This window comes from Rhamphochromis longiceps, linkage group LG1 (genome assembly GCF_057381845.1).
Source record: "Rhamphochromis longiceps isolate RC_006_pf linkage group LG1, R_longiceps_female_GT1.1, whole genome shotgun sequence".
NCBI lineage: Eukaryota > Metazoa > Chordata > Actinopteri > Cichliformes > Cichlidae > Rhamphochromis > Rhamphochromis longiceps.
The window spans coordinates 17,856,795-17,884,527 of NC_140557.1; the positions used below are offsets into that span (position 1 = coordinate 17,856,795).

A 27,733-nucleotide genomic window follows, 5' to 3' on the forward strand; every position below is an offset into this window, starting at 1 on the left:
GGTGTCTCTTAAGGATGGAGATGAAATAGCTCTTTCCCCTTTTTCTGTGTGTTTTAAAGGTCTTAGAAGAGTCTAAATGCCTGGTGAGGAGCATCCTCATGTCTGTCCTGGAGGAAGTGAATGAGAAGGAATGTCAGATGTTGAAGCAGCTATGGTGCTCAACTAAAGGACTAGAGGCACTCTTCAGTTACCTGCAGAACAAGACAAGTGAAAAGTAACCATCCCACCACAGAAATTATAGATGATCAGTGTGGGTATGAAGCTACCTAAAAAAACAAAAAAGGGGGATCAGGTTGGCAGTGCTGTGGTGTCAAACTCATTATGGGCCTTTTATTTCCATCTATCAGCAGGAGAATTCTTTCTGATTTCTTTCTGTGTATATCTGTTAAAAATTAAATTCAGTCATGATCACTTTTCTAAAAGAGGTTTTTGTTTTGTCCCTAAGTTTTCCCAGATTTCCACGCTCTGTGTTAATGAGGCAAAGGGCCAAATATGCATTGCGTAAGCGCAGGGAGGTACAGAGTGCATCTGTACATATGTGAGACTTATTCAACAAGATGGATGAAATAATAAATGTATTTCTGACTGCACATGACAAAGTGATGATAATATATAGAAGAATAATATATATTTATTACAAGCGTGTAAAAGAGTTGCTTTGTGTACATAGGATGCATTTTTCCAGGATTTTTCCTTTAGTTTCTTACTGTTTTGAATTGAAGTGTAAACCAAAGTTTGCATGAGGACACAGTTGCTTGCTCCTTATCATGCACATTCTCTCCTATTTGTATTGACTGTGTGTAGTCATGAAGTAGTGTGGAATTCTTTTTCCTCATAATTATATTTTCTTACATAAACATCTTTATTAAAAAGAGCATTTCTGTTTGCTTACATTATTAAAATAACCTGGTAGATGAAATTAAATTCTTCCATTTAAATAAAATAAAAAGTATTTCAGGTGGGGGGTTTTTTGTTTTGTTTTTTAAATAAAGCTATTTAGTCGTTTCCCTCTTTAACATTATAGGCAAGAATACTGTCTTGAATTTTTACAAATAATCACACGAAGGCCAGGATTTCTCTTCTCTTGCTGGAATAATGCACCGATAATTTTTACTAATCTGTGAATGCTAGCACTAAATAGAAATGCTGAAAGTAACTGACTGCAATTCTCACAGGGGAAAATTGGTGATGAATCCGATCAAACTGTGCGCTACATATAGGAGCCTTTATTGAGTAATTGTCATTATATAAAATGTATGAACATTCTTTTAAAAAAACAACAACAAAAAACCCCAGATGATGTGTTTTTTTTCCTTAGCTGTGCGTTTTTAGAGCACAGAAGAGATGAAAATATCTGGATTCTCAAGCATCTTCAGCTGTCGTTGAACAATAATGTCGAAATTGAACATTTTTGTTGCTGGAATCCATCTTCCTGTCCTAACCTGCATGTGATCATTCAAAGTTTCAAGAAGTTTTATATTCTGTATGATATTTAGGGATCTATTTTGTTTTACCAAAATGTAAATGTGTCTAGCTCTGTGTACATTTTTTTAAAAGGTGTCCATTTTGCAGTTAAATATGATAAAATATATATATATATATATATATATATATATATATATAAAATGTAGACTGTTTTCTGTAACTAATTGCATGTAATATACTGTAAATGTGCTGCTTGTCTGAATTCCTTGTATTTCAGGGTATGTTTTGTACCACCATTATAAGTACTGTTAGAAATGTTGCGTTTTATTTTTGTATTTATTTGAAATAACTGTTGTGCCGTGCCATGTGGTTTACTTTGCTCCAGAGGCACCCCGGCTTCTTTTTCGTGACCCTGCACAAAAGTGAATTAGCAAAATAGGCCCAGAAAAAAGAAAATGTCTACATAAATACGTCCTTCATGACCAAAATGTTAACACTATTGCCACTTGAAGATATGATTTATAAATAGAGGTGTTGTACATGATCAGTGAGAGACATGGGCTCATTTAATTTAATTTACATTGTGCTTTAAAACCTTTGTGAGTATGAGCTGAGGTCTGTGGTGTAAACAGATTGTTGACATTTGTATAAGATTTAATGCAATGTGAGATTGTTAAATGATTTTGTGGTCATTGATTGCTGGGATAATAAGGTTGGAAGCTTTTTTTTGTTTTGTTTTTGTCAACCAAAAATTGACAAAAACAAACAATGCCAGACTTCCACCTGAGCGCATTAAATCTAAAACCTTTACAGTCACACCAAATGATTTTACACTTACTGTCTAAAGGAAATGTGATTCATGTAACAAAATCTAAATTGCTGTATACTCAGGTTTCTGTACAAAACAATTTATTGTGGTCATTAGATCCATGAAAGGAGACCATGTCTTTACTTCTATTGTACTAATCTGATGATAGATTATTTATATTGTGTCATTTGCTTCATAAGAAGAGGTATAATATGGCTTCTGTACAGCATCAATGAACACAAGTCACTCAGGTCTGCTGAGCGCTGCTCACACTGAAGATTCATGGACTTTAATTTATTTATTTTGTAAAATATCAAATGTCTTTGAGTGTCAACTTGGACAGAAGCATTTCTTTGGTTTGAAACTTTATTTAGGGCTATGGGAGTTTATAATGGATTTGAGCCCCAAATCGCCAGCTCAGCATGTGTTTGAAGTGTGCTTGATGAAAATATTTGAAGTATATCAGTTATAACTTGCTCCATTATTTATTACAAATTGCAGGTTTATATTTTATTTTACTTTTTAAATACACATACCTACATGTGTATTTTTTCCCTACACTGTCTGAAAGCACACCTTGGGTTGCCTTATAATTTAAATGTTTGTCAAGGAGTTATTGATACATTGTGATGAGTAGAATGAGCTGCTTCAAATAAAGAAACAATTCTTTGACAACATGTTTTTACATTTGCACAAACACAAGGCTTCTGCGTATGGTTTGCACAGCTAGCCTAACCTTACCTAACACTCAGAGAAAACCTCACACTTCTGATGTGGTTTTAATTACCAAAAAAAAAAAAAAAAAAGAGAAAAGGCTCATGTCGATCATTTTGTTAGCAAAATGCATATAAATGCTACATGTGTTACATGCTGCGAAACTGATACTGTGTCCCGCGGTGTTGTGGCACCATGTTAAAGCAAGAACAGGTTCTTACATTAATTCAGAGTTTTACTTTATTCAAAAAGAATCAATATGATTCCCAATTCAAAGAAATCTTCAACAATAGATACTGTTATACGTTAACAGAGTAATCATTGCTGTGGTTTTGTGCCAACAGACACATCAGTGATGGAGCAGTAGTCCGCTGCAAGAGATGGGGTGGGGGAATAATAATCCCCAAACTCAATCTTCAATCTCAAGTACTAGATGTTTTTTTTATGTTGACCTCTTGACATTGTTGTCAACACTTCAAGTTTTAGTCTATGTAGCTGATACAAAATACCCATGTAAGCTTAATTGAGCTTACTTGCTGTTCAATAAAACTTTAAAAATACCAGTAATATAAGCATCAATATGGCAAGATTACCATTTTGTTCTTGGAGACGCACACCATTAAATGAAATCACCCACACTGCTTATAAAGAAATAGCTCTTCATCTGTCCTGACATGAAATGTCAGCTGAAGAAGCCTGGTACAGAGTGTCAAGCTTCATTCAGTGTGCCAAAATCTCAGTAGGTTTAACTTGCTGTGCCAGTGGCACAGTTGCAGTAAAATGTCCCTTAGAGACGGTCTTTAGGTCCTTCTTTCAGCCTCTTCTTCATCTCTATCGCATGCTGCTTGCTGCGCTCCCGCTTTTCCAGTCTCTGTTGAATAGTAAGGAGACAGAAATGAATGTAAGAGAGAAAAAAAAATCTTTTAATAGGATTGATTGTTGTCCTATCCATAAGTGGAAAAAAATTTAAAAAGCTGACAGACCTCTTTCTTCAGACACTGACGCATGGCACGGTCCACATCGTTACATGTGCCAAAGAACTTCAGAATATTGTGCTGATCGTAAAAGCAAACAAGGTTTTACACAATTTTATATCTATGCATGTGAATCATAGAGAAATAGTCACATTTGGAGATTGACTTACCTCGTTGTGGCACTGTCTCAGTTGACTTATTAGTTCATTACACTCATCTGTGTGAAGGTGAGGTGACAGGTCAGGGTGCATTTTGAGTTAAGGGCTTACTGAAGAACTGCAGAGACACTGAAAGGCAACAAGCAAGAGATGAACTGAGGATATACTCTCATCTATAAACAACGTAAAATACTCAGCCCAAGGGGGGCACCTTGGAAGTAATATGATTTAAGGCTAGTATACAATAACATATAGCAAGAAAGCAAAATATTGCCACATCTGGAACTGCTGATGCCCAACCAATAACAACTAATGAATCAATAATTAAATTCGTTATTTTAACTGTTTGAATGAATTATTCCAAAGACTGCTTCAACTGCACTTTAAATACCGTATATCAGGGGTATCAAACATAAGGCATGGGGGCCAGAAGCATTCTGGGAAGCACTCCAATCTGCCCCACTGGATGGCAATGGAAAACAAGGAGTGCATAAACATCCTGTCAAGATCAAAGTGGGTTGTATGTGCCCCATGATGTAAAATTAGTTTGACATCCCTGTAGTACGTCAGCAGCATTTCCTCTAAAGGATACTAACACCTCCCCATCCCTCTCCATCCTGATGTGTCATAGTGATGACCGAGATTGTTTTTTCCAGTGGACACTTACCTGCAGACACAGAGGCAGAGACAAGAGCATTGTGTCAAATGTACACCGTCTACATTTACTTTGGCATTATGTTAGCTAGACTAGACTTTGAACTGGGGATCTGTACTGCGTATGTAGTAATTTATAATAAACTTCATGTCAACACTGGATTATCAGCTGAATTACACTTACCACTGCAAAGGCTTTATCATCTGAGAAGTTTCCAGTGGGTAAAAAAGGCACTGCTTGCTAACTACTAGCTCCAAGCTAACTTCACAGAAGATGAATCTATACAACCATTGAACAACTGCAGAAGCTTTATGGTCTGCTGCAAGTCACTAACGCCTTAATGAACTGGACTAAATGAGCTGTAGTAGTACTATCGCCGGTTTAACCTACAAGAAATTACAATCTAAAGGACGTGCCTGCCTGTTACAGGACGTGAAGCTTTCGTAACTGTTTCGCCTCAACGATTTGAGTGACAAGAGTCGAGGGCGAATCGTAGCCTATATTCTTCTTTGGCCTCACCAATGGCGTGCGTACTTTCCACAAAAGGCGGGACAAATGATGACGGGAGTTTGCAGGAAATACAAGAAGGCTCCTCTCCAGGCACCTCCGTTTTTGTGAATGGGTACGGTACTATTTGGTCACCTGTGCTACACATTTTTTTTCCGCCATTACTTACTATTTCTGTAATGCATGGAACCTTGTTTCCGTCACTAAGTTTTTTTTGTTTTTGATTTTTTTTCTTAAGTCAGATGTTCATGTCATTATTTAACATGAATTAATTAATAAATCGAAATGTCAACGATGCTTAATTATCTACTTACGGTTCTTTTGTTGTTGTTTTTTGCTTGTTTGTGTGTGTGGCGTGTGTGTGTGTGTGTGTGTGTGTGTGTGTGTGTGTGTGTGTGGGGGGGGGGGGGGGGGTATTTTGTGTGGTTTGTGTTTACGTAATTTGAACAATCTGAGTGATGGGTTTTACCGTTTTTCCTCTGACAATATTTCCTCTTTTTATTTATTTAGTTATTTATTTTTGGTTGTTATTTTGTCCTTTTCATTTCGGAAGGTGCATGCATAAATGGGGAAAATTCACAACTAAATGGACTAAACTAAAAATGAATAAATAGTGTTCATGCTCTGAGTAAACTACTCATTGGTCAAACCTAGCCTAACCTAACTAACCCCTGACCCTAATTTAGTTCGTAAGTCAAAATTTCCAAACCGTGACCTGAACTTTTGACTTGGAGATGACAAATTTTCTTCTATTTTTTTTTTCAACAGTTTCTATAGCAGCAGTGTGAACTTTATGAACTTTTTGTATGTCATAATTAATTTCACTCAATGGCGGTCACTAATTTCTTTCAACATTTAACTCTTTATGTAAGGGTCTTATTAAGGTCATTATTATATACAGATTCGTATAAGCATGGTTGGTCACGTCAGTAGCAGCGGTACTTAAAATTAATATATAACTCCAAGACAGCAGAGGGCGCTAAAGGAAATACGTGAGTCCGTTTTGCAAATATCTGATTGGTGGATTCATGTGCTTTTATTCTGGGCGGTTTGTTTGGAATCGATCGACTGTGGTGTGCGTTGTCGTGAAAGCTGAACAGATCGACAGTTTTACTCAAATTCAAGCTGTCTGTCTATTTCGGTCACTGTTGAAGGAAGCATGGACAACACTGTTAAACGTTTACTGGAGCGACTCGTAAGACGGATACCGAGTCGAATGCTGAAAACAACGCTGGATAAGTGGAGCCGTTTGACGGCGACGCAGCGGCAGTCCATAGATTACACAGAATCAAAATGGGCGTTAACAGAAAAACTACTTGCCATTTGCGAGGTATTTGGCTGGTTTTAGGCAATATAATTTGTTGTTATTTCTATGTGTTCATTGTACACTGTAAAAAATGTTCACATTGAAACTACTATTAAATATTATGGTGTTTGCTCTATTAGTGTTTAACATAAGTGTTGTGTTTCACAGGAAAATGAATTGACAGTTAAACACATAGCTGAGCTGGAAATGATACGTAAGTCGAGCGAAGTTACTGTATTATATTATTACTATTATATATTATGTTATCATTTTGGCTTTTTGCTATATCAGTGGTAAGGACAGATTTGCAGTTCACTAACAGTGCTTGTGTCGCCCTGGTTTCATACAGATGTCATCGAGAATCCCAACCTGGGCATGTGGCATGCCTTCCAGCTCATGGACCCTCAAGGTATGTTGAAACTAGAGCTGGGCGATAGAACGATAACGATATGTATCGCGATATAACTTTTACTCGATAGAGAAATTAAGCTATCGCGATAGACCTCGCCGCTCTTGTCGTCTTAAAATAAAAAAATTAAAAAAATTTTTTTTTAAAAAAGGTCAGCCAATCCAAACTAAGTAGCGCAGAGCCGAACCAATCACAGCCGCAGCGTCACGTCGCGTGACTTGTTACGTACAGCACAAGTGCCAAGCCGCACGTGTTTGTTTGGGAAGCAGCCAGCGGGTAATGGAGCCAGCGCGTAATGGAGGAAATGAGTGTGCCGACTAGAAAAATCAACCGAGCGTGACCGAAGAGAAAACAGATGATGGTTCCAATGCCGGAGAGATTGTCGAACGGAAGAGCCATAGAAGTTCCGTAGTGTGAAGGTATTTCGGCTATTTCAAGTCTGACAAAAAACAGAGTAGCGTGCACTGTAAATTGTGCCGAAAGCAAGTCTGGAAATACAATAAACTGGTGCATGCGTCACACTGTGCGCCACGTTATTGTTTCGGTGAAATGAATTTCTACAATACTGTTACTGTTAATTCTACTCTCTGCAGTGTTTAAATGCTTACATATACACACAGTTACTGTCCGTCCACACATACGACTCGGTTCTGCTTCTATGCCCCAGCTTTGTTTACTTTTTCCCACCGAGGCTTCTAGACTTCTGATTGGCCAACATTTCTTCACGGTTAGGAATCTACCGCCACCTGCTGCTTTGGCATGTTCATAGCAGCGTTTTTCTTCATTTCTGCCTTTATGTGTGGACGGGATTATTTTTTAAAACGGAAAATCTCCGTTTTCAAAAATACCCGTGTACGTGTGGACGTAGCCTCAGTCTCTGACTGGAAGCGCTAATTCGTCATTCGGCTTTTGTCAGACTAAAGTAACTGTTAAAACTGTTTGAAAAGCTAAGCTATACAACAAGGAGAGATTGAGAATTTCCTTTTAGTTCTCAGTTTATTTGATATTGACAAAAGTTAGTCAGTTTTGTCTGTTATTCTGTAAAACAAACTAAGATTTATTTTTAGAATTAATATTTTGTTTCTAAGTGGAATTGACAATTTAGTCTGTTTCGTTTGTTCTATTTTGAAACTTAAACGCTTTAGCGGCTGCCTTTTGTGTAGTTTGCAATATTTGCCTTTATTTATCTGAAAAAGTCTCATGTTCCTTAAGTACATCTACCCTGTTGAACTTATTATGGGAAATAAATATTTAAATAAAAACAAGCTGCTGATTATTTCACATTTTACTTGTGAGCAACGGCACATTTAAATCTTACAAATATAGTTATTTGGCTTATATCGTGATAGATATCGTTATCGCCTGAAATGAAAAAAACATATCGTGATATGAAAAAATCTCATATCGCCCAGCTCTAGTTGAAACAGTAACCTGCTCTGTGTCGTCAAGGGCTGAAAGCCTATAAGTTTTGAACCTTCGTTGAATATCGAAGCTCTTGGGGTTTTCAGGGAATGTTCTGTCTTCCTCCCCTCACCCCAACCGGTCGCGGTAGATGGCTGCCCCTCCGTGAGCCTGGTTCTGACGGAGGTTTCTTCCTGTTAAACGGGAGTTTTTTCTTTCCCACTGTCACCAAAGCGATTGGTCATAGAGCGTCATATGATTGTTGGAGTTTTCTCTCTTTTATTATTGTAGGGTCTACCTTACAATATAAAGCACCTTGAGGCAACTGTTTTTGTGATTTGGTGCTGTATAAATACAATTGAATTGAATGGAGGTTTTCTTTATTAAATTGCTGATGGCTTTAAGTGCCTTAATAATATTTTAATTTCTTGCTGTCTTTATAAATATCTTGATTTTTTTTTTTTTTTTTTTTTTTTTTTTTTTTTTTTTTTTTTTAGATGATGCTCACTCTGTAGAGCTGACACAGTTCAAGGAACAATTTAAATCCCACCTCAGTGAGCTAATAAGACACGTAAGCTATTCCATCTAATTTACACCCAAAAATCCTATTTTTAAATCGTTTTATCAGCAAATTACATTTCACATGCTTCTGTTAACCTCCTGCATTATCAGTCTGTTTTCACTTTATATTTGAAGGTTTCTATCAAGATAAAGAAGCACACAGATGAAGCTGTGTGGATTCGAATTGCATGGGGAGACACCTTTTCTCGCCCAAACCACCTGAAACCCACATATGTCGTTCACTATCTTCAAACCCCTTACGTCTTTCTGAGCAGCCTAACTTCAAAACAAAAGCCTTTGTTGTCACAGGTAAGGATGACTTCTGTGGTTAATACGTCACATTGTTTATCCAGTTTCCTTGTTTGTTTCCATCCTACTTTAAGAGACTTGTTTGCTTTGCAGGCTTTGGTTCTGTCCACCCGATATCAAGCTATTAAGGATGCTAACCTCAGTGGACGGAAGCTCACTGCCATCAGAGATCTGCTTATGAAGCAATATCTGCAAGTATGCCTGATTTATTTATTTATTTATTTTTTTAGAATTATTTACTAGTTAAGACTGACTTTATTTTTATTGTTTTCATTTCTTAGATTTTGTGGGCTGCATGCAGTGTTTTCACCTTTTTAAATTACTGCTTTAGAGAGAAAAATGAGTGGAATTTTACTCTGACCTTTTTTTCTTTTAAATCCACCTAGGTGTTTCCCACCAAGTTTCCCAGCCCTCTGGCAGAAAGGAATCGTGTTGTCTCAAGTATGTTTTAAAACTTTTTGATTTTCTTTAAGCTGTTTTCTCTATGCATTTCTGTCATATGGTGAAACATGTACTTACATTTTTAATGCTGGTTTTATGTATGTCTTTATTTATATGTACAGACCTTCACATAGAAAAAGAGCAAGCTGGGTCTGCAGCAAACAGACATCAAATGGCTTGTGAGGCATTTGGTGATGGGCTATTACCTCAACTACAGTCTGCAGTTTACAAGGTAGCCGGACAACACCGACTAAGTAAAATAAGTTGATTATCTAAGTTGTTTCACTGCTTCACAGATACAGATGTTAACCCAGATGCTGCCATGTTCCTTGTTAATGTTTCATCAGCTGGAAACAAAATTCAGAGATCACACCAATAAGACCATGACAGAGCGGGACGAGCCATTCAGATGTGTTGTTAAATTTGCAAGCACCAATCTCCTCGAGTCACTCAGACACTCTGCATCCTCAGGTACACAGAAAGTGTTAAAAACAGTCATAAGAATAACTATCATCGTCTTTTGTAAGGAAGTAAGTTATGTTACTATAACCTGGTATGTCACAAAGTCATGTAGAATACTAACTGCATCTCTGCAAGTGTCCACAAGAGGGCACCAAAGTCCTGGAAGAAATAGCCATATAGTAATGCTGTTACATTAAGCTACTTCACAATATTCATGATACTTTGGGAAGAGGAAACTTTTCTAAGGAAGTTTGCTTTTATGTTTAATTGTTATGTCCCTGAATCCTCCTCACTTTGCAACTCTTTCCCACATTTTCCGGTGTGGGTGGAGACAATCAAAAAATACTGATAGTGACAGGTAATAGACAAATTCTCAGTTATGACGCAGGTTAAAACCTGATCCTCATTGTTGTCTTTCTGTTTTCTCTAATGGTTATTTAAACATTGTTTTTCTACTTTACAGGAGTTGCTTCCACCCCTGTGACACCCCTTCTCTCATCTGTTCCCTTAAAGGGAAAAAATTATTTTGTTATCACAGACAATGGCCCTGGACCTTCATCACAGAAATGACCATCAGACACTTGATTTAACTTGTAGCATGCTCAGTCCATTAGTCCATTCATTTTACTTCATACTTTAATGATGTCTTTGTTAATAAAACTCTCAGTCTGTTTCAATAAGAAATTTTTATTCTTGTATTTTTATATCTTCAGCTGTAGGTATACTAGTTGCTGGCAACTTTATTGTTTGTCAGCATTGCATATAAAAGCAGAATTTTAAATATTCCTGAGGTTTTGTCATTTGTTTTCTGGTATTGATACAAATGTGTAATTTTACCACACATTAATACAAAGTGTTTTTCTGCGTAGCAATCAGATGCACGTTATTTCAAAGTGCATTTTTACTCTGTTTGTGTCTGTATACAAAACATTTAGACAAAAGCTTTAGTCTCAAGTTTATTGTAAACAATCCTTTCAAGCTTATTTAAAGCATCATTGGTCAAAGCAATTCTTTAGTCCTGTTAAAACGTGTCCATTTAAAAAAAAAAAAAAAGGGGGGGGGGCTTGTAAATATGTGATTTACACAAGTGAAAGGTGTAGTGGCAATTCCTTTACTTTTAAAAGATCAAACGTCCCACAACTTAAAGTCCACAAGCCACTGCTGCATTGAGGTAATATTTCGTACGCAGGCAAATGAAGTCCATTGTCCAAACATTTTAGTTGAGAGTTTTGGTTTATTTATCCATCTTGGCAAGCAATAACAAGATCCTTCATGCTGCTTCTCCTGCTCTGGTAAAAAACCATAAGCCCACCCCAATGCATGCTGGTCCTATACCAGTCTCTTTATTTATAGAAACAAAATGGCCCTACAGCTCTTACTAACTAATTTAACAAAATAACAACAAACAAACAAATCATTTAAAACAAAATATTAACCGACAAACTCCAAAATATAAGTAAACTAACAACAAACTTTAACTTTCAAAAAAATAAAGAACAAATAAAGAACAAATAGCTCCAACAAAAGGTGTGTATTAGTTAAATAGATCTGTCTTTACCAACCATAGTAGCCTCTTCATATGTTAACTAATAAACTTAGACTGGGGGAGTTTGGGAGATATGTGAAATTTGAAAGATACTGGACCCCATCTGATGTAAACAGAGGTTTACATCAGATAGGGTCTGATGTGATGACAAACCCAGACACTGAATCTAAACGTTTTGAGAGGACAAAGTGAAAGCTCTGATTTGATAAACGGTATTCTTTCGAGTGTTTTGTAGTCGAGGCGAGTAATGAGTCGGAAGATTTGCAGAACATGTCTCCAAACATTAGTGACATACAAACAGAGAGCACAAGTCCCGCCAAAGGACTTTGCTGTTCTATGATGTTTTTATTACAATATGATTATGTGTGCAGTTTTTCCAGATTATGTGTGTTTATCTCATCCTGATGACATCAGCGGTTTCTATGTATTATGCTGATGTCAGCACTGTTAATATGGAAATATATAGTATAGTATATTAATCTTTTTGTGTCACTGTGAAGTCATGTGACCCTAACCCTATGAATATATGTATTAAAATCATAGGTTTTATCAACATGAGTGGAGCAGAATTGGCTGAAATCTTTGGCTTATGTCTCCAAAGGTCTATCATATTGTTGTGAAGTTTGCAGGTGATGCACATTTTTTTTTTTTTTTTTTTTTTACTGATTTTCACATTTAGTGCAATCTTAACCCGATTTTCACCTAAATTAATTACATAATTTCTCCTTTTGTGGGAGAATGAAATGGGATCATTCATCAAAAATAGTTGCAGGAATAAAATATAGAAAAAAAATGAAATATTCAGTTTTCAATTAGGTGGGTCGCATTCATTAAAAAAAATCCAAAACAAAACAAAAAATCTAGAACTTGTCATTAGTGATGCTGAACCGGGTTAGAGTCCGCGCTATACGCACTCGAAGTCTAATTATTCGTCCATCCGTATATGTTAAAAATCACATTATTCTGCAAAACGGAAATGCGAATGTTATCTAGGATGTGACGTAAGCCCGAACAGGAGAGTGGAAAGGTGGCAATGCAGCCTCACAGGCAGCGTTGAGGGACGGAATGATCCTTTTCATACAATGCTGCTGCTGGGGCTCTCTGCCAAACACGGAATGCACTGTCAACACAGAAACATGGCTGCCTCTTCAACGGGCAAGGCGAGTAACAGTGATAACGCTAATGCCGGCAGTCTAAACTGTAACGAAGAACCTCTGCCGCAGTCTCGGGAAATGATAAAACCCACCATCGTGGAGCTGACCAAAGAAGTGAGGACGAACATCCTATGCACCGTGGAAGGATGTGGCAAGATTCTCCCCAACACACCTGCGTTGAACATGCATCTGGTTAAGTCGCACAGAATAAAGGTAACTAATTTCTAAATCAGGTTATTCCGATGTGAACTCAACTGCGATGCTAACTTGGCTAATTCGGTTGAGAGAAAACTATCATTAAAAAAAAAACGCAAGTCATCCATAACTTCGAATTAGCTAGCACGTATGGTCGTAGTAATGTGTTGCCAATAACGCTGGGACAACATAGTCGAGCTTTGGTAAAAGTTAACTAAGTTTCTTCTTGACTGTTATTTAATTGGTGACTGTTTACTATTAGCGAGTTAGCTATACTGCACCTAGCCGCTTATGTTATCAATTATTGCATTTGTCAAGAGAAATTCGGTGCTTATTGCATTAATAATATACAGATATACCCCTTTAATATTAAATATTAGTTTTTAGCGAGTTGTTAATCTAGGGCAGGGAATTTGGGAGTATCTAAATTGGCTGTGTGTGTGCAAAGCTAGAAATCTATTTGTCGTTGTATGGTTACGGTCTCTCAGGAATACGACCGCACAAACAACGTGCTGTCTATCACGAACACAATACTTAGACTTTGGTCTAAATGTTTAAACCGCCTCAGCTGTACTAACTCCTAGTTCCTCTGTCCTCACTGGACTGGGCACTTCGTGGGACGCAATAATTCACTGTCTCCCAATGAATGAAGTTCTTTGCTGGGAAAGACTGCCTTTGTCCTGCAATAGACTAAGCTCTTTGTTTAAAATAGGTGAATGTTAGAATTTGAATTAGCTCCTAGAAGTAATCCATGCTGGCCCAGCAAGGAGAGCGTTTAAAGGCCTAAAGAAACCACAAGTTTTACTATTTAAATCTGAGTTGCAGTCAGGAGTAGTTTAAAGTTTAAAGTTAAGCAATCAGTTTCTAAATGTAATTCAGTTTTTACACCAAAACCTTAAAAGCTGCCGTAAAGCTGGGTGAACTGTGTTTGGTCCATGTTCGTTGCAGTCCATGAATAAAGAGTTATATTGGTCACTGTGTTGGGTTTTCATGGTGCATTCACACTTTCCTCAGAGAGTGCCTGTAAGAGGCACAAAGGAAAGAAAAGGAAAGAAAAGAAAGCGAGCAACAAGAAGGCAGCACAGCTTGCCTGTGTTACTTTTAATCCACAGCTATGTGAAACTTCTGTCAGCAGCCGTAATGATATTATGGTTGACATAATGATAAAGTGCATAAAATGCCACAGTTGCTCACTCAGTGCTTCTGCATAGTTGATGGAGCTAGAGTTGGGCTATATCTGTTTATATTTAACAGCACCATAACGTCACTGCATCGCTCCACAGCTGTTTCATCACTGTTTATATTGTTTCCCTATGAAGACTTAAAAATAAAAAAAATTATATATATATATATATATATATATATATATATAAATTTATTGACTGTGTGCAGTCAGGTCAGTCCATAAAACTCATGAGACTATTCCCATTCTAATCCAGAATTAGCTTGCCTTTCAAACCATATCACTTCCCTTAGCAGAAAGAACAGTTTAGAGGCTATTACTTTGATTTACCACTGTATTGGCTAGTCTGTTGGAGAGAAGATTTGACTTTATAATTGATATAAGCTAGCCATAGGACAGACAGTAAATCTGCTTGTTTTCTCTTCTGAGCTACAGCCAATCACAGAGTCGTGACATGACTCAGGCTTCAGCCTACGACCATATGATGCCGTTTCAGAGAAGCACAAAATTTGGATTTGCTGTCTACAAAATTTGGCTTTTTAGTTATATTCTTATCACGAAGCAGACAGTGTTTGTTAGCTTTATCTTTTCCACAGCACAAGCACATGAATCTCTTCAATACTATAAATCAGAGACAATTGTATGTACAACAGTCATCCCATGGTGCTTATAGTAAGGTAAAGACCCGACAATATTGGGGGGAAATCAACCTTTATATCATTAGCAATTATATTGTAATTTGAGTTTCTTAAATATAAACACAGCATGGGAATGTGTGTTTAAGTCTTACATTCACATATTTCTGATCCAAGTATCTGTAATGCATATATCTGTATTTTGTCCTCTGTTAATACTTTGTTGTCATTATCACCCCCAGGATGGTATTGTCAATCCCACGGTCAGAAAGGACATGAAGGGCTCTCAGAAGCTTTACTGCTGTCCTATTGAGGGTTGTCCCAGAGGCCCTAACAGACCTTTCTCCCAGTTCTCCCTGGTTAAGCAAGTAAGCATTTCCTCTGTGAAATGTAATCAGTTATTGTTCTATTTTTAAGAACCACTTGTGCAACTTAAAAAATAACCTTGCATTTTTAATGTAAGCAGTGTTAAATAATTTACTGCATGATTAAGTTGTATACAGTGTCCTGTAGTCTGAACTGAAAGCCTCTGATACAATAGGTTGAGGAAAAAAGAACTGCCTAATGTGAAACACATGTATCAATATGAAATACCATCTTAGCATTTCTACTCTGATTCTTGTAGCACCGCAAAACACAGGGAAAAGCTGCCTTTCTTTCCTAGTTTTGCCTAAATTATACTGTGACCTTTAACTGGGTGAATCACTAGAAAGAAGTAAATGGACATGTGCTTTCCTTTTCAAATTCCATTTGGACATTTTTATTTTAAAGCTATTTTCTGCTTTTGATTCATTTCATTTCAGCACTTCATGAAGATGCATGCAGAAAAGAAACATAAGTGCTCCAAGTGCAACAATGGCTACAGTACAGAGTGGGACTTAAAGAGGCACATAGAAGACTGTGGAAAGACCTACCACTGTACATGTGGCTGCCCCTATGCTAGCAGGGCTGCTCTACTCTCACATATCTACAGGACGGGTCATGAAATTCCAACAGAGCACAGGCATGTACAGGGATAACCCCAACACTTTCATTCATATACTGTATTTTGTTCTCTCCATGCATTTATGATTGTTATCATTTTATCTAATTTATTTATTATTTTGCAGAATTCCCCCAGTAAAAAAGAGAAAGATGGAAAAATTGTTAAGTGGTTCTGAAAAGGTTAAGATCAATGATTCAACCTTCCAGATCATCCCTGCTGCCACAGAGCAGACAGACACTTCTCTCCCTCCTGATACAACCATTACTATCCCAGACTCCCGGAGGAGCCTGCAAAAGTTGCTTTTACCAAAACCCAAGATGGCTTTGGTTAGTGTTCCTGTGATGCAGGTGGCTCATTTGCCTGTACTCCTTCCATCTACAGAAAGTGGGGCTCTGAGGTCTGTAGTGCTTGCTGTAGATAGCCAAGGTTCTGTTAGTGCCCTTCAGCTCCTTCCACAAGCCACAGGAGCAGTGGTACCCCAACTTGATGCTAAAAGTTTGGGTTTCAAGGATAGCATGCCTACTTCCCGCTCTAGCCAGGGGGCTATTAGCACAGGAGTGCAAGTCAATCTGGATCCAGTAGGTGCAGAGGATTCAACCATCAGCATGGCAGCACAGCGAGGAAGGAGCACTTCCACCAACATTCAGACAGACAAATCGTACTTGTCAAAAATGCCCACAGGAGTAGGGGTTGGGGAGGGACTAGGCTTGTGCTCTGTGGGCGAGTCCTCTGTGTCTTCTTGCTCCCAAACAGACATCAGTGTCAGTGCCCAAGTCCTTTTGCCAGTCAGTGTTGAAACCCAAACATTCTTCTCCCGAGCCAAACCCACATCGTCTATTGGAGCTCAAACAGACAGCCAGTGCCTGAGCCAAATTCCCTGCGCATCCTCTTCTGTGCTTCCGTACAAAACCAGGCAGACACAGACATACTTTGCCATGCCACAATCGGAGGAGAAGGCTCAGAACCAGGCTGTCATGTGCTCAGACCTATTTGGCAATGACTCCCTCAGTGTGTCAACCCAAACAACTTTGGACATAGATGACACCCTTTGTGCTGCAGGAAGCACTATATATGAGGACTCAAAATCAGAAGGTGGTATGTGTTTTGGGGTGCAGACGCATGAGCTGAGTGCAAACAACATGGCAGACAACCAGACCCAAACAATGACCTTGTTAAATGACCTGGAAAACATCCTGTCTGACAGTATGTCAGGCCATCAGGTGCTCACAGAGGCTTCTGCAGGCTGTGGGTCAAGTCTCAGCTCTGTTCAAGAGCAACATAACGGCATCGACTTTGATTTTGAAGAATTCCTCAATGCTGTGCACATCCAGACACAGACCGAGGAGAGTGAGCTGGGAGGACTGGGTGGTGACACGCCAATGGAGTCTCTAGACATTCAGACACAGACAGACTTCCTACTGATGGATGATCTGGACCAAAGTGAGGGACCAAGCCGAACCCAAGCCAGCGACTTGGAGCTATTTGATACTCAAACTCAGACTGACCTCAATTTTCTGCTGAATGCCGGAAGCCACATGCCCCTGAGCAGCATCTTGCGACATTCAAGCTTTTCTATGAGCACAGAGTCATCAGACACAGAAACACAAACAGATCTCCCTTCATTTGCCACGAGTCTCTCTGCTCAGACTCCTGTCACTCAAGGAGAGAATGCAAGACTGCTGAACAGCACAGAGACACAGACTGTGACCAGCCAAGCAGAAGGCCTAGGAAACCTGTTCCTGACCAGCAACGAAACCCAAACTGTCATGGATGACTTCCTGTCAGCGGACTTGGCGTGGAACATGGAGTCCCATTTCAGCTCTGTGGAAACCCAGACATGTGAAGAACTTTGTGCTCTGTTTCAGCATTCTGAGAAACCCAACAGCTGAAGCTTCCCATGCCTTTGCAATAAAGGTTTCTGATATCTGCCTCTTCCTATAAGAGGAAATGGTTTATGCTGTCCTCTGGCAAATCAAACCATAGTCTTAGCAGCAAGAAGTCTGCAGATATGTTCTCAACCATTCCACTGGGGGCATAATGTCCAGAGCCCTTCCTGGTGTCTATCCTGACAGCATTGCTGCACTTTATTAGCTCAGTGGGCATGACCCATGAGCTCCCGTGGCAGTTTACATATTTATTTGCACATAAGGTAACATTGTACGTGTCTTGTCTAAAATGCAAGCTTACTTGTATATTTCAGTGCGTAGCCACTGTGACTGGTCACTGTTTGGTCTTAAGAAGTTGTAAAAACATTTAACATTACATAAAGTTTATCTCTGCACTTAAAAGGGATGACATACATACCTATATATGGCTGTCATGAAAGGCTTGTAAAATTGCTACCTTGTATGACAGCTTTCAAATATAGATGTACTGCTATAAAACAATCTCATCTCAGCTGTACAGTATACAATATTGTACGTTTAGTTTACATACGTATGCAATGCGCATGAAGCCTTTAAGCAGCACAACATAAAATATTGATTCTGCACATGTGCATCTGAATGCTGCATCTTCAATGTTACCTTGTCAGTGGCAACAAGACTGTAAACTCTGACATTGCAGGCAGCTGAAAACATGACAAGTGAGATTTTTTTTTTTTTTTTTTTCAAAGTAAAGGCTTTGCATTGCTCAAAGCAGAAGATGTGTTGTTGAAATATAACCTGGCACAAAGTAAAAAACAATGTTTGTCCCGTGTTGCGCACCTTGCATTAAAATGTGGTTGTGAAGTCTGATGTTTTGTAAACACTTTTTGTGTCAAGGCCTCTAGTTAAGACTTAAGTCAGTAAGCAGGCTAGGCTGTCATCGTCTTTAACTTATTCATTAGCTGGATGTAAGTGTATACATTAGCAGTACACTGCTGAAGTGATCCAGTAATGTTACCGTACACAAAAACAGTGGATTAGAGCTAGGATTAGCACAGATTAACACAGTGTTTTGTTTTGTTCTTTTAACTTAAAGGACTTACACTTTAGACCCAATTTCCCACACTAATTTTTTTCAAATCACTAAATGTAACTTTTTTTCCACCCCCACTTTTCTTTTTTGTTATATTGTGACCTCAGTTACCTCATAGGCACCACATAGACTGTTCTACATGAGACCACAGAGCTATAGGCCTTGTTTATTTTCCATTTTTGTTGTGTTGGTGCCTTAACCCAAGTATTAACTTGAGTTCTGTTACAGATAATTTGCTGCTTCAAAGTCATGTTTATACTAGAATACCATGATGAATAAACAATGAAAAATATCTGAATCCTTTCAGTCTTTGTTTTGCATGTTTTATCTGTTTAGTATTGATGTTTTTATTGTGATTGCATGCAATGTGAGAATGCCTCTGCTCCATGTTTATGGAAAGATTTATGCTGTGTCACATGAAAATATTCCTTTGCAGCATTTGATTGAAAATAATTACTTTGATTCCATTACATCTTAAATGAATAGTGTTTAATGTCATTACACTTTATGGATGTTTATTAAAACTGAAGAATGTACACAATAATGACTCTGTGCCCAGACATATTATGCTTTTTTTTTTTTTCTCCCACTATTCCCAGTTGGTTTATGGATTATTTCTCTATTTTAGGAAGGTTCACGCCTATAAAGTCTGAGCATGTTTTGTTTTAAAGCAGTAATTCCAACTTTTAATTCCTAAATTCTAATACAATAGAGCTGTTTCCTTGCAGGTTTAGTGGAATGGGGGAAAATGCCTATATTTGAATGGGTAGAAGCTATGTCACTTTCTGGTGTCTGTTACAGTGCTTTACTTTCTCTTTGTAGGGAGTGCATGCAGATATTTTTCCAGCACAAAATATTTGTTTTTGCAGAATTTATTTGATTTTTCTGTTGCCTAAATGTGTCGACTTAATGGCTGCCTTTAATTATTGTTCAAGATACATTATAGATGTTGTTAATAAACTGCTGGCAAGTGTTGATTGTGTTCAATTTTATTTTTTTCCCAAAACAAAAATAGGAAAGTAGTTGCTGAAAGATGGACAAACATGATCAATATTTGTTTGTTTGTTTTTTTTTTTTTAAAAAAAGGTTATAAGTGGGTCATACATGTTTTATTCATGTGATCTTGAGTTCAGTATTACAATTGCACACATTATGTCATCGTCTCTTAAGATTTGGTTGTGCGAAACAAATTTTGCACCATTAGTTTTTTCTAAAACAAAAAATCTTTATAATATTGTACCTTTTTTCTTCTTCTGATGCAGTTACAACCTGCCCAGTATAAACCTACTAAATCCAGGCCTGTGCATTTATTTTACATCTGTGTAGGTAGGGAAAAGAATTAGAGCAATACAGATAAATGTAATAAGGTAACAAAATTGCCACAGCTTAAACAGTATTATAACAACTGACTGAAAACAGGTCATGAGTCATGTTGACCCTGGAAACCAACATGACCCTTGGCATTTTCAGAAAGAACCTTGGCTCCACCCATAATCCATAACCATTACCAATCCCTTGTTTACTAATATAAAAGTTAAACTGTATTAAGCAGATGCAGTAGTTTGGCCACAGTTTATATTATGAGAAACAAGCTGCGGTGCAATGTTAAAGTTCTGACCAAGTTGTAGTCTGCTTAAATTCAAAAATATTAGCGACCACCAGTGCCACTATTATGACAGGCCGAATTTCTTCTTCCAGCTAACTGTATTTTAATGGTATGTGATGAGTGAGGCTGACAGACAGGATGCCCTTTATAATGAAAGATGTTGCCTTTACTGCATACTTAAATATTCAAGTGACAGATTTTTATTTCACATGCCTCGTTCAGCTTAAAAGTGAAGTGAGGCAGAGAAGAGGCAGCTCGGGTGCATTTGTGAGAGACTTTAGTCCTCAGTGCATTGAGTCAGGTTTGGAAGACATTGTATTTAATACCTCTTGGTATCAAAACATTGTGTGGGTTTTGCCAAAATGACTGGTACTTGGAGGTCAGCGCTGCAGAGAAAGTGGAAATATCTGAATTACTAGCAGTGTCCACTCTAGTTCCCCTTGTTCCACGCTGCTTGTCTAAAAGGAAACCGTTTTTCTCTGAGGTTTGTTTCTCTGGAGTCTTCTTGTCTCTACAGAGATGACCACTGGCCTTGGCAATCAGGTGAGGTGGGTTAATAGGTGGTAGAAATGTGAAGTTTTTAATGGGAACCACTCTGTTATTGGGACGATGACTATGTTTCCAAGGCTTAGCAGGCTTGTTCTCTGGCACAGAATATTTTGAAGACAGATGGTGAAGCTGAGAAAGTGTCTCTTTATCCATCCCTCTCTCGTATATCTTTTCTTCCAGTAAGAGATGTGTCGGATTTCTCTGCATGGCTTTAAGGAAAGGACATTCTGCAGCATCTGTCTGTTGAGCTGCCATAGCAGTTTGACTCCAAGATCCTGTGTGCTGATTTACTGACACAAACTTCTTAAAATTATCCAGGCCTGCATGAGACTCACAGTGCTGCTCTGTAATGCTGGCTGAGCTGTCTCCATTAGAAGGCACTGGGTCATCAGATGAAGGAGTTCCATTGTCAGCCTCCTTATGCTCTGGTTTCTTGTATGTGTTTGAAGTCAAAAGTATGCAGCTCAGGGGAACAACTCTGGCCCAACCACAAACCTGTTGCAAAACCAAGTTTTTTTTGTTAAGTTCGGATATGTTTAAAGCTAAAAATCACAAAGTAAAAATACTTATTGAACCAAGTAAGAAACATGCAAATAGAAGGAAAGCAGTAAAAGCACAGATGTGATTAATAATACGTGAATGAAGATTTAGTCCGATTCTGTCCATAATTATAAAATGTGACCATATTTTTTGCATTTTGCATATTTGTCATACTTAGATGCTTCAGATAATCAATACTAATATCAGAAAGGGTCATTAATTGTTAAGTGATGATTTTTTTTAAAGAAAAATAGGTATCCAAATCACCCTCACTCTATGTGAAAAAGTAATTGACTCCTAAACCTATTAACTGACTGTGCCACCCTTGGCATCAGGAAATGAGTCTTTCACATCGCTGTGAAGGAATTTTGATCCAGTCGTATTTACAGAATTGTTTTAATTCAGCCACACTGAAACGTTTTCAGGGATCAATGGTCATGTCAACATATCCCAATCTCATTTAAGACTCACTAGGCCACTATGAAACCTTCATTTTGTTTTTGTTTTTTTAAAACATTCTGAGGGGGACTTGCTGGTGTGTTTCAGCTCGTCGTACCCAGATCGTCACATTACCACCACCATGTTTAACTGCTAATATGATGTTCTTTTTATAAAACTCTGTGTTAGATTTACATCAGATGTAATGGAATGCGAACTTTCCACTCTACAAAATATTTTCCCAAAACTTCTGGGAATCATTGACATGTTTTCTGGCAAATTTGAGGAGAGCCTTTATATTCTTTTTGTTCAGGAGTGATTTTCTACTTGGACCTCTCTCATGGATGTCTTTTTTCCCCCACTCTCTTTGTTGTTGTTGAATCATGAACTCTGATCTTAACCTTGGCAAGTGAGGCCTGCAGTTCTTTAGATGTTGTTCTGAGTTCTTTTATGACCTTCTACATGAGTCATCGACGGGCTGTGGAAGTAAATTTGGTAGTCCGTCACTAGTGGGAAGATTCAGTACTGTTCCAAGTTTTCTCCATTTATGGAAACTGGCTCTCACTGTCTTTCACTGCACTCCCAAAGCCTTAGAAATGATTTTGCAACTCTTTCCAGACTGGCTTTGATAGATTTCATAGATAGATGACTTTGATAGATTGGAGCAGATAGAAATGGATAGCCCTTTTCCCTTAATGAATTAATAATTGTTTAAAAATTGCATTTTCTATTTACTAGGGTTATCATTGACTAATATTACAATTTGATTATCTGAAACACATAAGTGTAAAAAAACACACAAAAAAATAAGAATTAGGGAAGGCGCCTAAATACTTGTTCAATTTATCACTGAGTCCAAACTGTGACATAGAAGACACTTACTTAAAAACAAAATTGCAACTACATATAGGTAACAAATTAAGAGAGGTACAGTAACAGGATATTGGATCACTTACAGCATCCTCCCAACCAGAGTAACAATGGAACTCATTTAGCTCCTTCTCATTCAAGAAGTTCTCCTCGCTGGTATCTAAAAGGCTTTCAACAAGTCTCCTTTCTGCTATTTCGTGCTCGCCAGCTGCGTTCTCCGGTGCTGACAGCTCCCCGTCTGCTCTGTCCACAGCTGTACGATCCCTTTCTTGCGAGGTCATGATGTAGTTAGGTCCTTTGACTCATGGTGAGATCTCGAAAGGGTCATAGAAAACAGAATTCCCTTAATTACTTAAAAATGCATCTTGAGTAGCACTTTTAGTGTAAATATGATCAACTTAACAAACCTACCGCTGATTTTGCTTACCAAAATAAAGCAAACTGGATTATTAAACGAGGAAATTAAGAAATACATGAATAATATTTGTTGCTACTCACAAACAACTTCTGCTGTGTGCTATCTGTCGTGGTGGCGACTTTTTTATTTCCCGATTGAGAGTTTTGTAGGACAAAAGCGGAAGAAACGGTGAATGCCTTTAGAGACCAACTGCAACGCCGTCGTCATGGTGACACTTAAAAGCCCGTACCGTCAAGAGAAAGGGGGAGGGGTTCCTGCGCTCCTGCTGCATTCTACTACCGACACATTACTGTCCTATATCTGTATTAAGTATAAAAAAATCAACACAATAGCTTCTTTTTTTTTACACGGGAACGCTTGATAACCTAGTTATGCACACAATATCTGGATGTACCAGACTGAAGACAAAAGCACATAACTGTTTTTGATGCACCTAAATTATTTATTTCATGCGGTTTGTTTTCAATGTCACAGCGTTCAAACGGGGAAGTAAACCAGCTGAAAACTTGTGAAGAAGGAAACCATTTTGGTCAGTTAAACGCGCATCTCTGCACGTAAATGTAGATGAGACGTCAACCTCTGCCCCGGGAAGAGATCAGCTGTGAGAGAACACGCATGAATTTCTCCACATTCAAGTGGAAACGAGGAGATATTTGATGTGAAGAGGAAGGAATTTGGTTTTTTTTTTTGTTGTTGTTTTTTGAGCAAACAGCTCTCCATATTTATTTTATGATGGATTTTTGGTTTTTAGTTTTTTAAAGAAGCATCTGCAAGAGGAGAGTCGCGCTAATTGCGGAAAGCAACAACACTTTGGTTTATTGGTCCAAGGCTGCAGAGTGTCAGCTTCTGACGCAGGCAGAGCACCTATCCTCGAGTTGCACACTAACACCTGACGGCTCCTTGCATCGCCGGTTTTTCTCCATAACGACTACTCCGGCTCTGCAGTTCAGGGACTCCAACGTTTTATGGAAGCGGAGTCTGCGCACCCTGTCGCGGTCATGCTCCCCCCAAAGAACTGCCTGCCGAGGAACTACAGCTGCATAGCTGGACTATTCGGGAGTCTTGCAGCGGCAAATCCGAGGCTTGAAGATGGGGAGGATTTTGACATGGTGAACGCCACTTGTGAGCCTATCGAGAGCGCAGTGGTGAATGAGAGGCCAAGGGGCAGGGAGATTTCCCTGAAGCCCCCACAGAGCCCTAATCTGCGTCGGAGGTGCACGTCTTTGCCTACACCTACAGAGAGAGCAAAGTTAGAGATCGCCCGCAGCAGAAGCCCAACCATTAAGAAAAAAGTCCGCTTCGCGGACTCCCTGGGCCTGGAGCTCATTTCAGTGAAGCATTTCGACGACACAGATGTTCCCGAGGTGCCTGAGCGCATAATGGCAAAATTACCCAAGGGACCCCTTCACCTTCATCACTTGGAAACAAAATTCCCCCGGGCTCCTGCGCAGTCTGTGTTCATGGAATTGCAGTTCACCAACCCAGGCACATTACCCGGCTTCGAGCAGAAAGTTAGGGAGGTAAATGTCCTGTTGGAGACCGTGGAGGCAGACGAATTCAGCCTCTCCGGCTTCGTGCGCGTGTTGAATCTGGCTTTCGAAAAGAGCGTCTCTTTGCGCTATTCCCTAAACAACTGGATAACCTTTATGGACAGTTTGGCGTCCTATGTTCCTAACTCGAGCGACGGTGACACCGACAAGTTCTGTTTCAAGATAGTTATGCCCACATACCCAGACAACGGAGGAACATTGCAATTTGCAATTAAGTACTGTGTCGGCGGGCAAGAGTTTTGGGACAATAATAACGGCAACAACTACAAAGTCCGTCGTCACCGGTTCAAGATGTCTCCACCTCGGGAATGGGAAAACGGATGGATTCATTTTATCTGAGCTTTGACGTATGCAGTGACACGCTTGCGCCATTTGAGCGCAATTTATCCCCGGGTACCTTATAAGCCTGTAAAACAAAAGATTCAAATTATTATTATTCCGTCATTGTCAGCTGTATACATTCCGTGACAGAGAAAATATTTTACCACGATATTTCAAACAGTGACCCTGTGGTGGCGACGCACCGGGGGTTGAAATGGCCTGCTGTTTAAGCCTGATAGGCTTCCCGGTGTGGGATGCTGTTCGATATGTTGCCTTGATGTCAGGGCTCTGTACAGCTTGGTGCCCTTTGGGAGGGCATGTTCTCGTTATGTAATATAAAAACACGCGCCACGGAGAACGTGCCGGGTAATGCCAATTTCAGGCATCACTACTCATTTCAAGATGCTGTAACTGTCAGTTTGCATGTGTGCAAACATCGACTCAAAAGCAAAAAGAAAGCATTTTAGCTGATGGTAGCATACGCCCCTGGTCATCACCTGCAGACTGGGGTAAACATGTCTTATCCCCCCGCCCCCCCTAAAAGATGGAGATATAAGGTGGTTATTTAATTTAGATATTCAACTTATTATTTCCTACTATCACGCCATTTAAATGCCTTATTCTAAGCCATGATGTAGGGAGTTGTTGATTTGTGTTGTACAGTATTATCTTCATTGGGCTTGAATGGAGTTAAATGCATTAGATGTTTAACGTCATTAAATTTACAATGTAAAACAATCCAGGGACATCATACTTAACCATACAAAAATCTGCCTCTTAGCAATACATTTGTAGCCTATTCAACATAAATTATTTTACGTTTTGCATATTTAAATTATGAAGAATAAGCTGGTTTGACAAAGTTCAAAGACAATGAAGTAATGTTAAATATCTCTCTCTCTCTCTCTCTCTCTCTCTCTGTATATATATATATATATATATATATATATATATATATATATATATATATATATATATATATATATATATATATATATGGAATTTAAGAATTCTTTATAAATATAACTATAAAGAACAGGTTTTTCAGGACTCCTATTCTTTATTCTTTACAATAATTTCTTGTTTTATCTGAATGAAATCCTCCAGCATAGCTTTTATCACAAGGAAAATGTCTGAAGTAGCTGTTTGAAAGGTTAAGTTTACCTCTGATTACCTGTGGACCTTTTTTGTTTCTTCTCTTCTTCAGGTTGACTGCTAAAGAACAGATCTTATTTTCACAACAATTATTTTTTAACTAATATATTTAAAGAAAAGCGTCTTATTGTACATGTACAGCCTTGAAACAAAAATATCTAAGATTCTTGACAACACTGCTTAACTATATTTTTCACAGAGCAGGTCTGTCTATAGTCCAAGTAGCTATCACACAGGTGGCTGTGTTTAAATATCTTTAGCTGCTTTAAATGTACACGATAGTCATCTGTGCAAGAATAGTGCTGCTCCTCACACTTCTTATACTTTATGTGAACGGATTGACTGTCTTTCGTTCTCAAATTGCAAACTGTCTGCTCGCTTTCATCATACAGTACACCTTTATAAATGTTATTGTCATTTCTGGACAAACGTGTGTCTCACATCTAAGGTCTTTTTACTTAGATCAGAGGCGAGCAGCCTTCCAAACTCTCTCGCCTTCACTGTGGCTGACGAAGCTTGTCTGTTGTTCAAATCATTTTAGTTAAATGCCAATATCCACCGCGCTTTTAAAAATCTGTACAATAATATCAAAGCGAGCATGTGTAAAGTTTAGCCTTTAGCTGCTAGAGGAACAACAGACATGTTGCTTTTAATTCCAGTGCTCAGACTGTAATCTGAACATCACTTTGGCCTTTGTTTACATCATCATGGCCTCAGAGGGAAGCTCTCCGTTTAATGAGGCCATCGCGCCGGGATGTTGACAGAGACTATTCCTATAACCACTTAGTTTTTGGAGCACTTCCACTGTGAATCCATCAGTATTGTTTGTCTCCAAAGATGACATAATTTATGTCAGGGCTACGGTGCTCTACTTGATCATATTAGATCAGTTTTGATGAGATGAGCGATGATAGTTCCAATCATGCAACTTAACTTTAGCACGTACAGAGCTGAATTTCTCTCATTGGTTTATTTAAATACATTGTGAATATCTAATGTCCTGTCATAGCAGAATTTAGTGTATTATGCTGTTACACCAGTGGGTATTTGCATATTGTCTGCTTTGGTCTGTGTAAACTTTGTTCCAGCATCCATGCAATGCAATACCAGAAAGCATTAATTATCCAGGCTGAGGTGACTGATGTGGGCTTAGAGAGATGCATCAATAGCCAACTGATCACTGCCAACATAGACTGTGATTTTTGAATTTAATGTTTGGCTCATATGTGGCGGTATTTGCTTACTAGATAGCAATAAAGTGTTGGGGTTGCTTGACACAAGAGACTGTGTGAATATAATTGTCTTGTCTGTTATCTATTACATTTGAACCTGTTGGTTTCGCGTCGCAAAAACTGTGAAAACTGTGGCGATCCCACAGCCCTGTTAATGCAACTGTCGAACTAGTTTTGCAATATAAAAATGTCATTTGTAGACGACAAATCTGGATGCTATTTTTATTCTGGCATCTCCAACACTGCTGTTGCTATTGGTGCATCTCTA

At 38.5% G+C, this 27,733-nt stretch overlaps 6 protein-coding genes across 7 annotated transcripts in view; 4 read left to right on the forward strand and 2 right to left on the reverse strand.

The window, feature by feature from the left end:
• Positions 1–1,553, forward strand: part of LOC146678546 (chromodomain Y-like protein 2) — a 46,513-nt gene extending 44,960 nt beyond the window's left edge. The window contains exon 7 of the mRNA XM_085400780.1: positions 60–1,553. Coding sequence (XP_085256906.1) covers positions 60–218 — 159 coding nt within the window. The 3' untranslated portion in view covers positions 219–1,553. The remainder of the gene's footprint in view (positions 1–59) is intronic.
• Positions 1,554–3,161: 1,608 nt separating this feature from the next.
• cmc2 (C-x(9)-C motif containing 2) lies at positions 3,162–5,209 on the reverse strand. Of its 2 annotated transcripts, XM_085400793.1 has the most exons (5): positions 4,918–5,209; positions 4,672–4,746; positions 4,092–4,162; positions 3,931–4,002; positions 3,162–3,818 (listed from the first exon to the last, which is right to left on the reverse strand). In XM_085400793.1, exons 2-5 carry the CDS (start codon positions 4,706–4,708, stop codon positions 3,735–3,737), a joined length of 264 nt encoding a protein of 87 aa, XP_085256919.1. In that variant the 5' UTR covers positions 4,709–4,746; positions 4,918–5,209; the 3' UTR covers positions 3,162–3,734. The 2 variants fall into 2 exon arrangements, with proteins under 2 accessions (XP_085256919.1, XP_085256927.1); XM_085400801.1 differs by lacking the exon at positions 4,672–4,746 and having other exon boundaries at positions 4,092–4,208; positions 4,918–5,205.
• Positions 5,210–6,272: 1,063 nt separating this feature from the next.
• Positions 6,273–10,915, forward strand: cenpn (centromere protein N). Its single transcript, XM_085400812.1, has 10 exons — positions 6,273–6,571; positions 6,716–6,761; positions 6,897–6,956; positions 8,855–8,928; positions 9,054–9,227; positions 9,321–9,422; positions 9,614–9,668; positions 9,791–9,900; positions 10,016–10,139; positions 10,594–10,915. The coding sequence occupies exons 1-10, from the start codon at positions 6,401–6,403 to the stop codon at positions 10,698–10,700; spliced, it is 1,023 nt and encodes a 340-aa protein (XP_085256938.1). The 5' UTR covers positions 6,273–6,400; the 3' UTR covers positions 10,701–10,915.
• A 1,788-nt stretch (positions 10,916–12,703) lies between these two features.
• atmin (ATM interactor) lies at positions 12,704–19,253 on the forward strand. Its single transcript, XM_085400821.1, has 4 exons — positions 12,704–13,043; positions 15,086–15,211; positions 15,647–15,846; positions 15,953–19,253. Exons 1-4 carry the CDS (start codon positions 12,759–12,761, stop codon positions 17,715–17,717), a joined length of 2,376 nt encoding a protein of 791 aa, XP_085256947.1. The 5' UTR covers positions 12,704–12,758; the 3' UTR covers positions 17,718–19,253.
• Positions 19,254–19,274: 21 nt separating this feature from the next.
• lg1h16orf46 (linkage group 1 C16orf46 homolog) lies at positions 19,275–23,460 on the reverse strand. Its single transcript, XM_085400831.1, has 3 exons — positions 23,288–23,460; positions 22,876–23,103; positions 19,275–21,436 (listed from the first exon to the last, which is right to left on the reverse strand). Exons 2-3 carry the CDS (start codon positions 23,068–23,070, stop codon positions 20,690–20,692), a joined length of 942 nt encoding a protein of 313 aa, XP_085256957.1. The 5' UTR covers positions 23,071–23,103; positions 23,288–23,460; the 3' UTR covers positions 19,275–20,689.
• A 586-nt stretch (positions 23,461–24,046) lies between these two features.
• Positions 24,047–25,989, forward strand: LOC146678551 (protein phosphatase 1 regulatory subunit 3E). The gene has a single exon (XM_085400841.1). It carries the CDS (start codon positions 24,173–24,175, stop codon positions 25,094–25,096), a length of 924 nt encoding a protein of 307 aa, XP_085256967.1. The 5' UTR covers positions 24,047–24,172; the 3' UTR covers positions 25,097–25,989.
• The last annotated feature ends 1,744 nt before the right edge of the window (positions 25,990–27,733 follow it).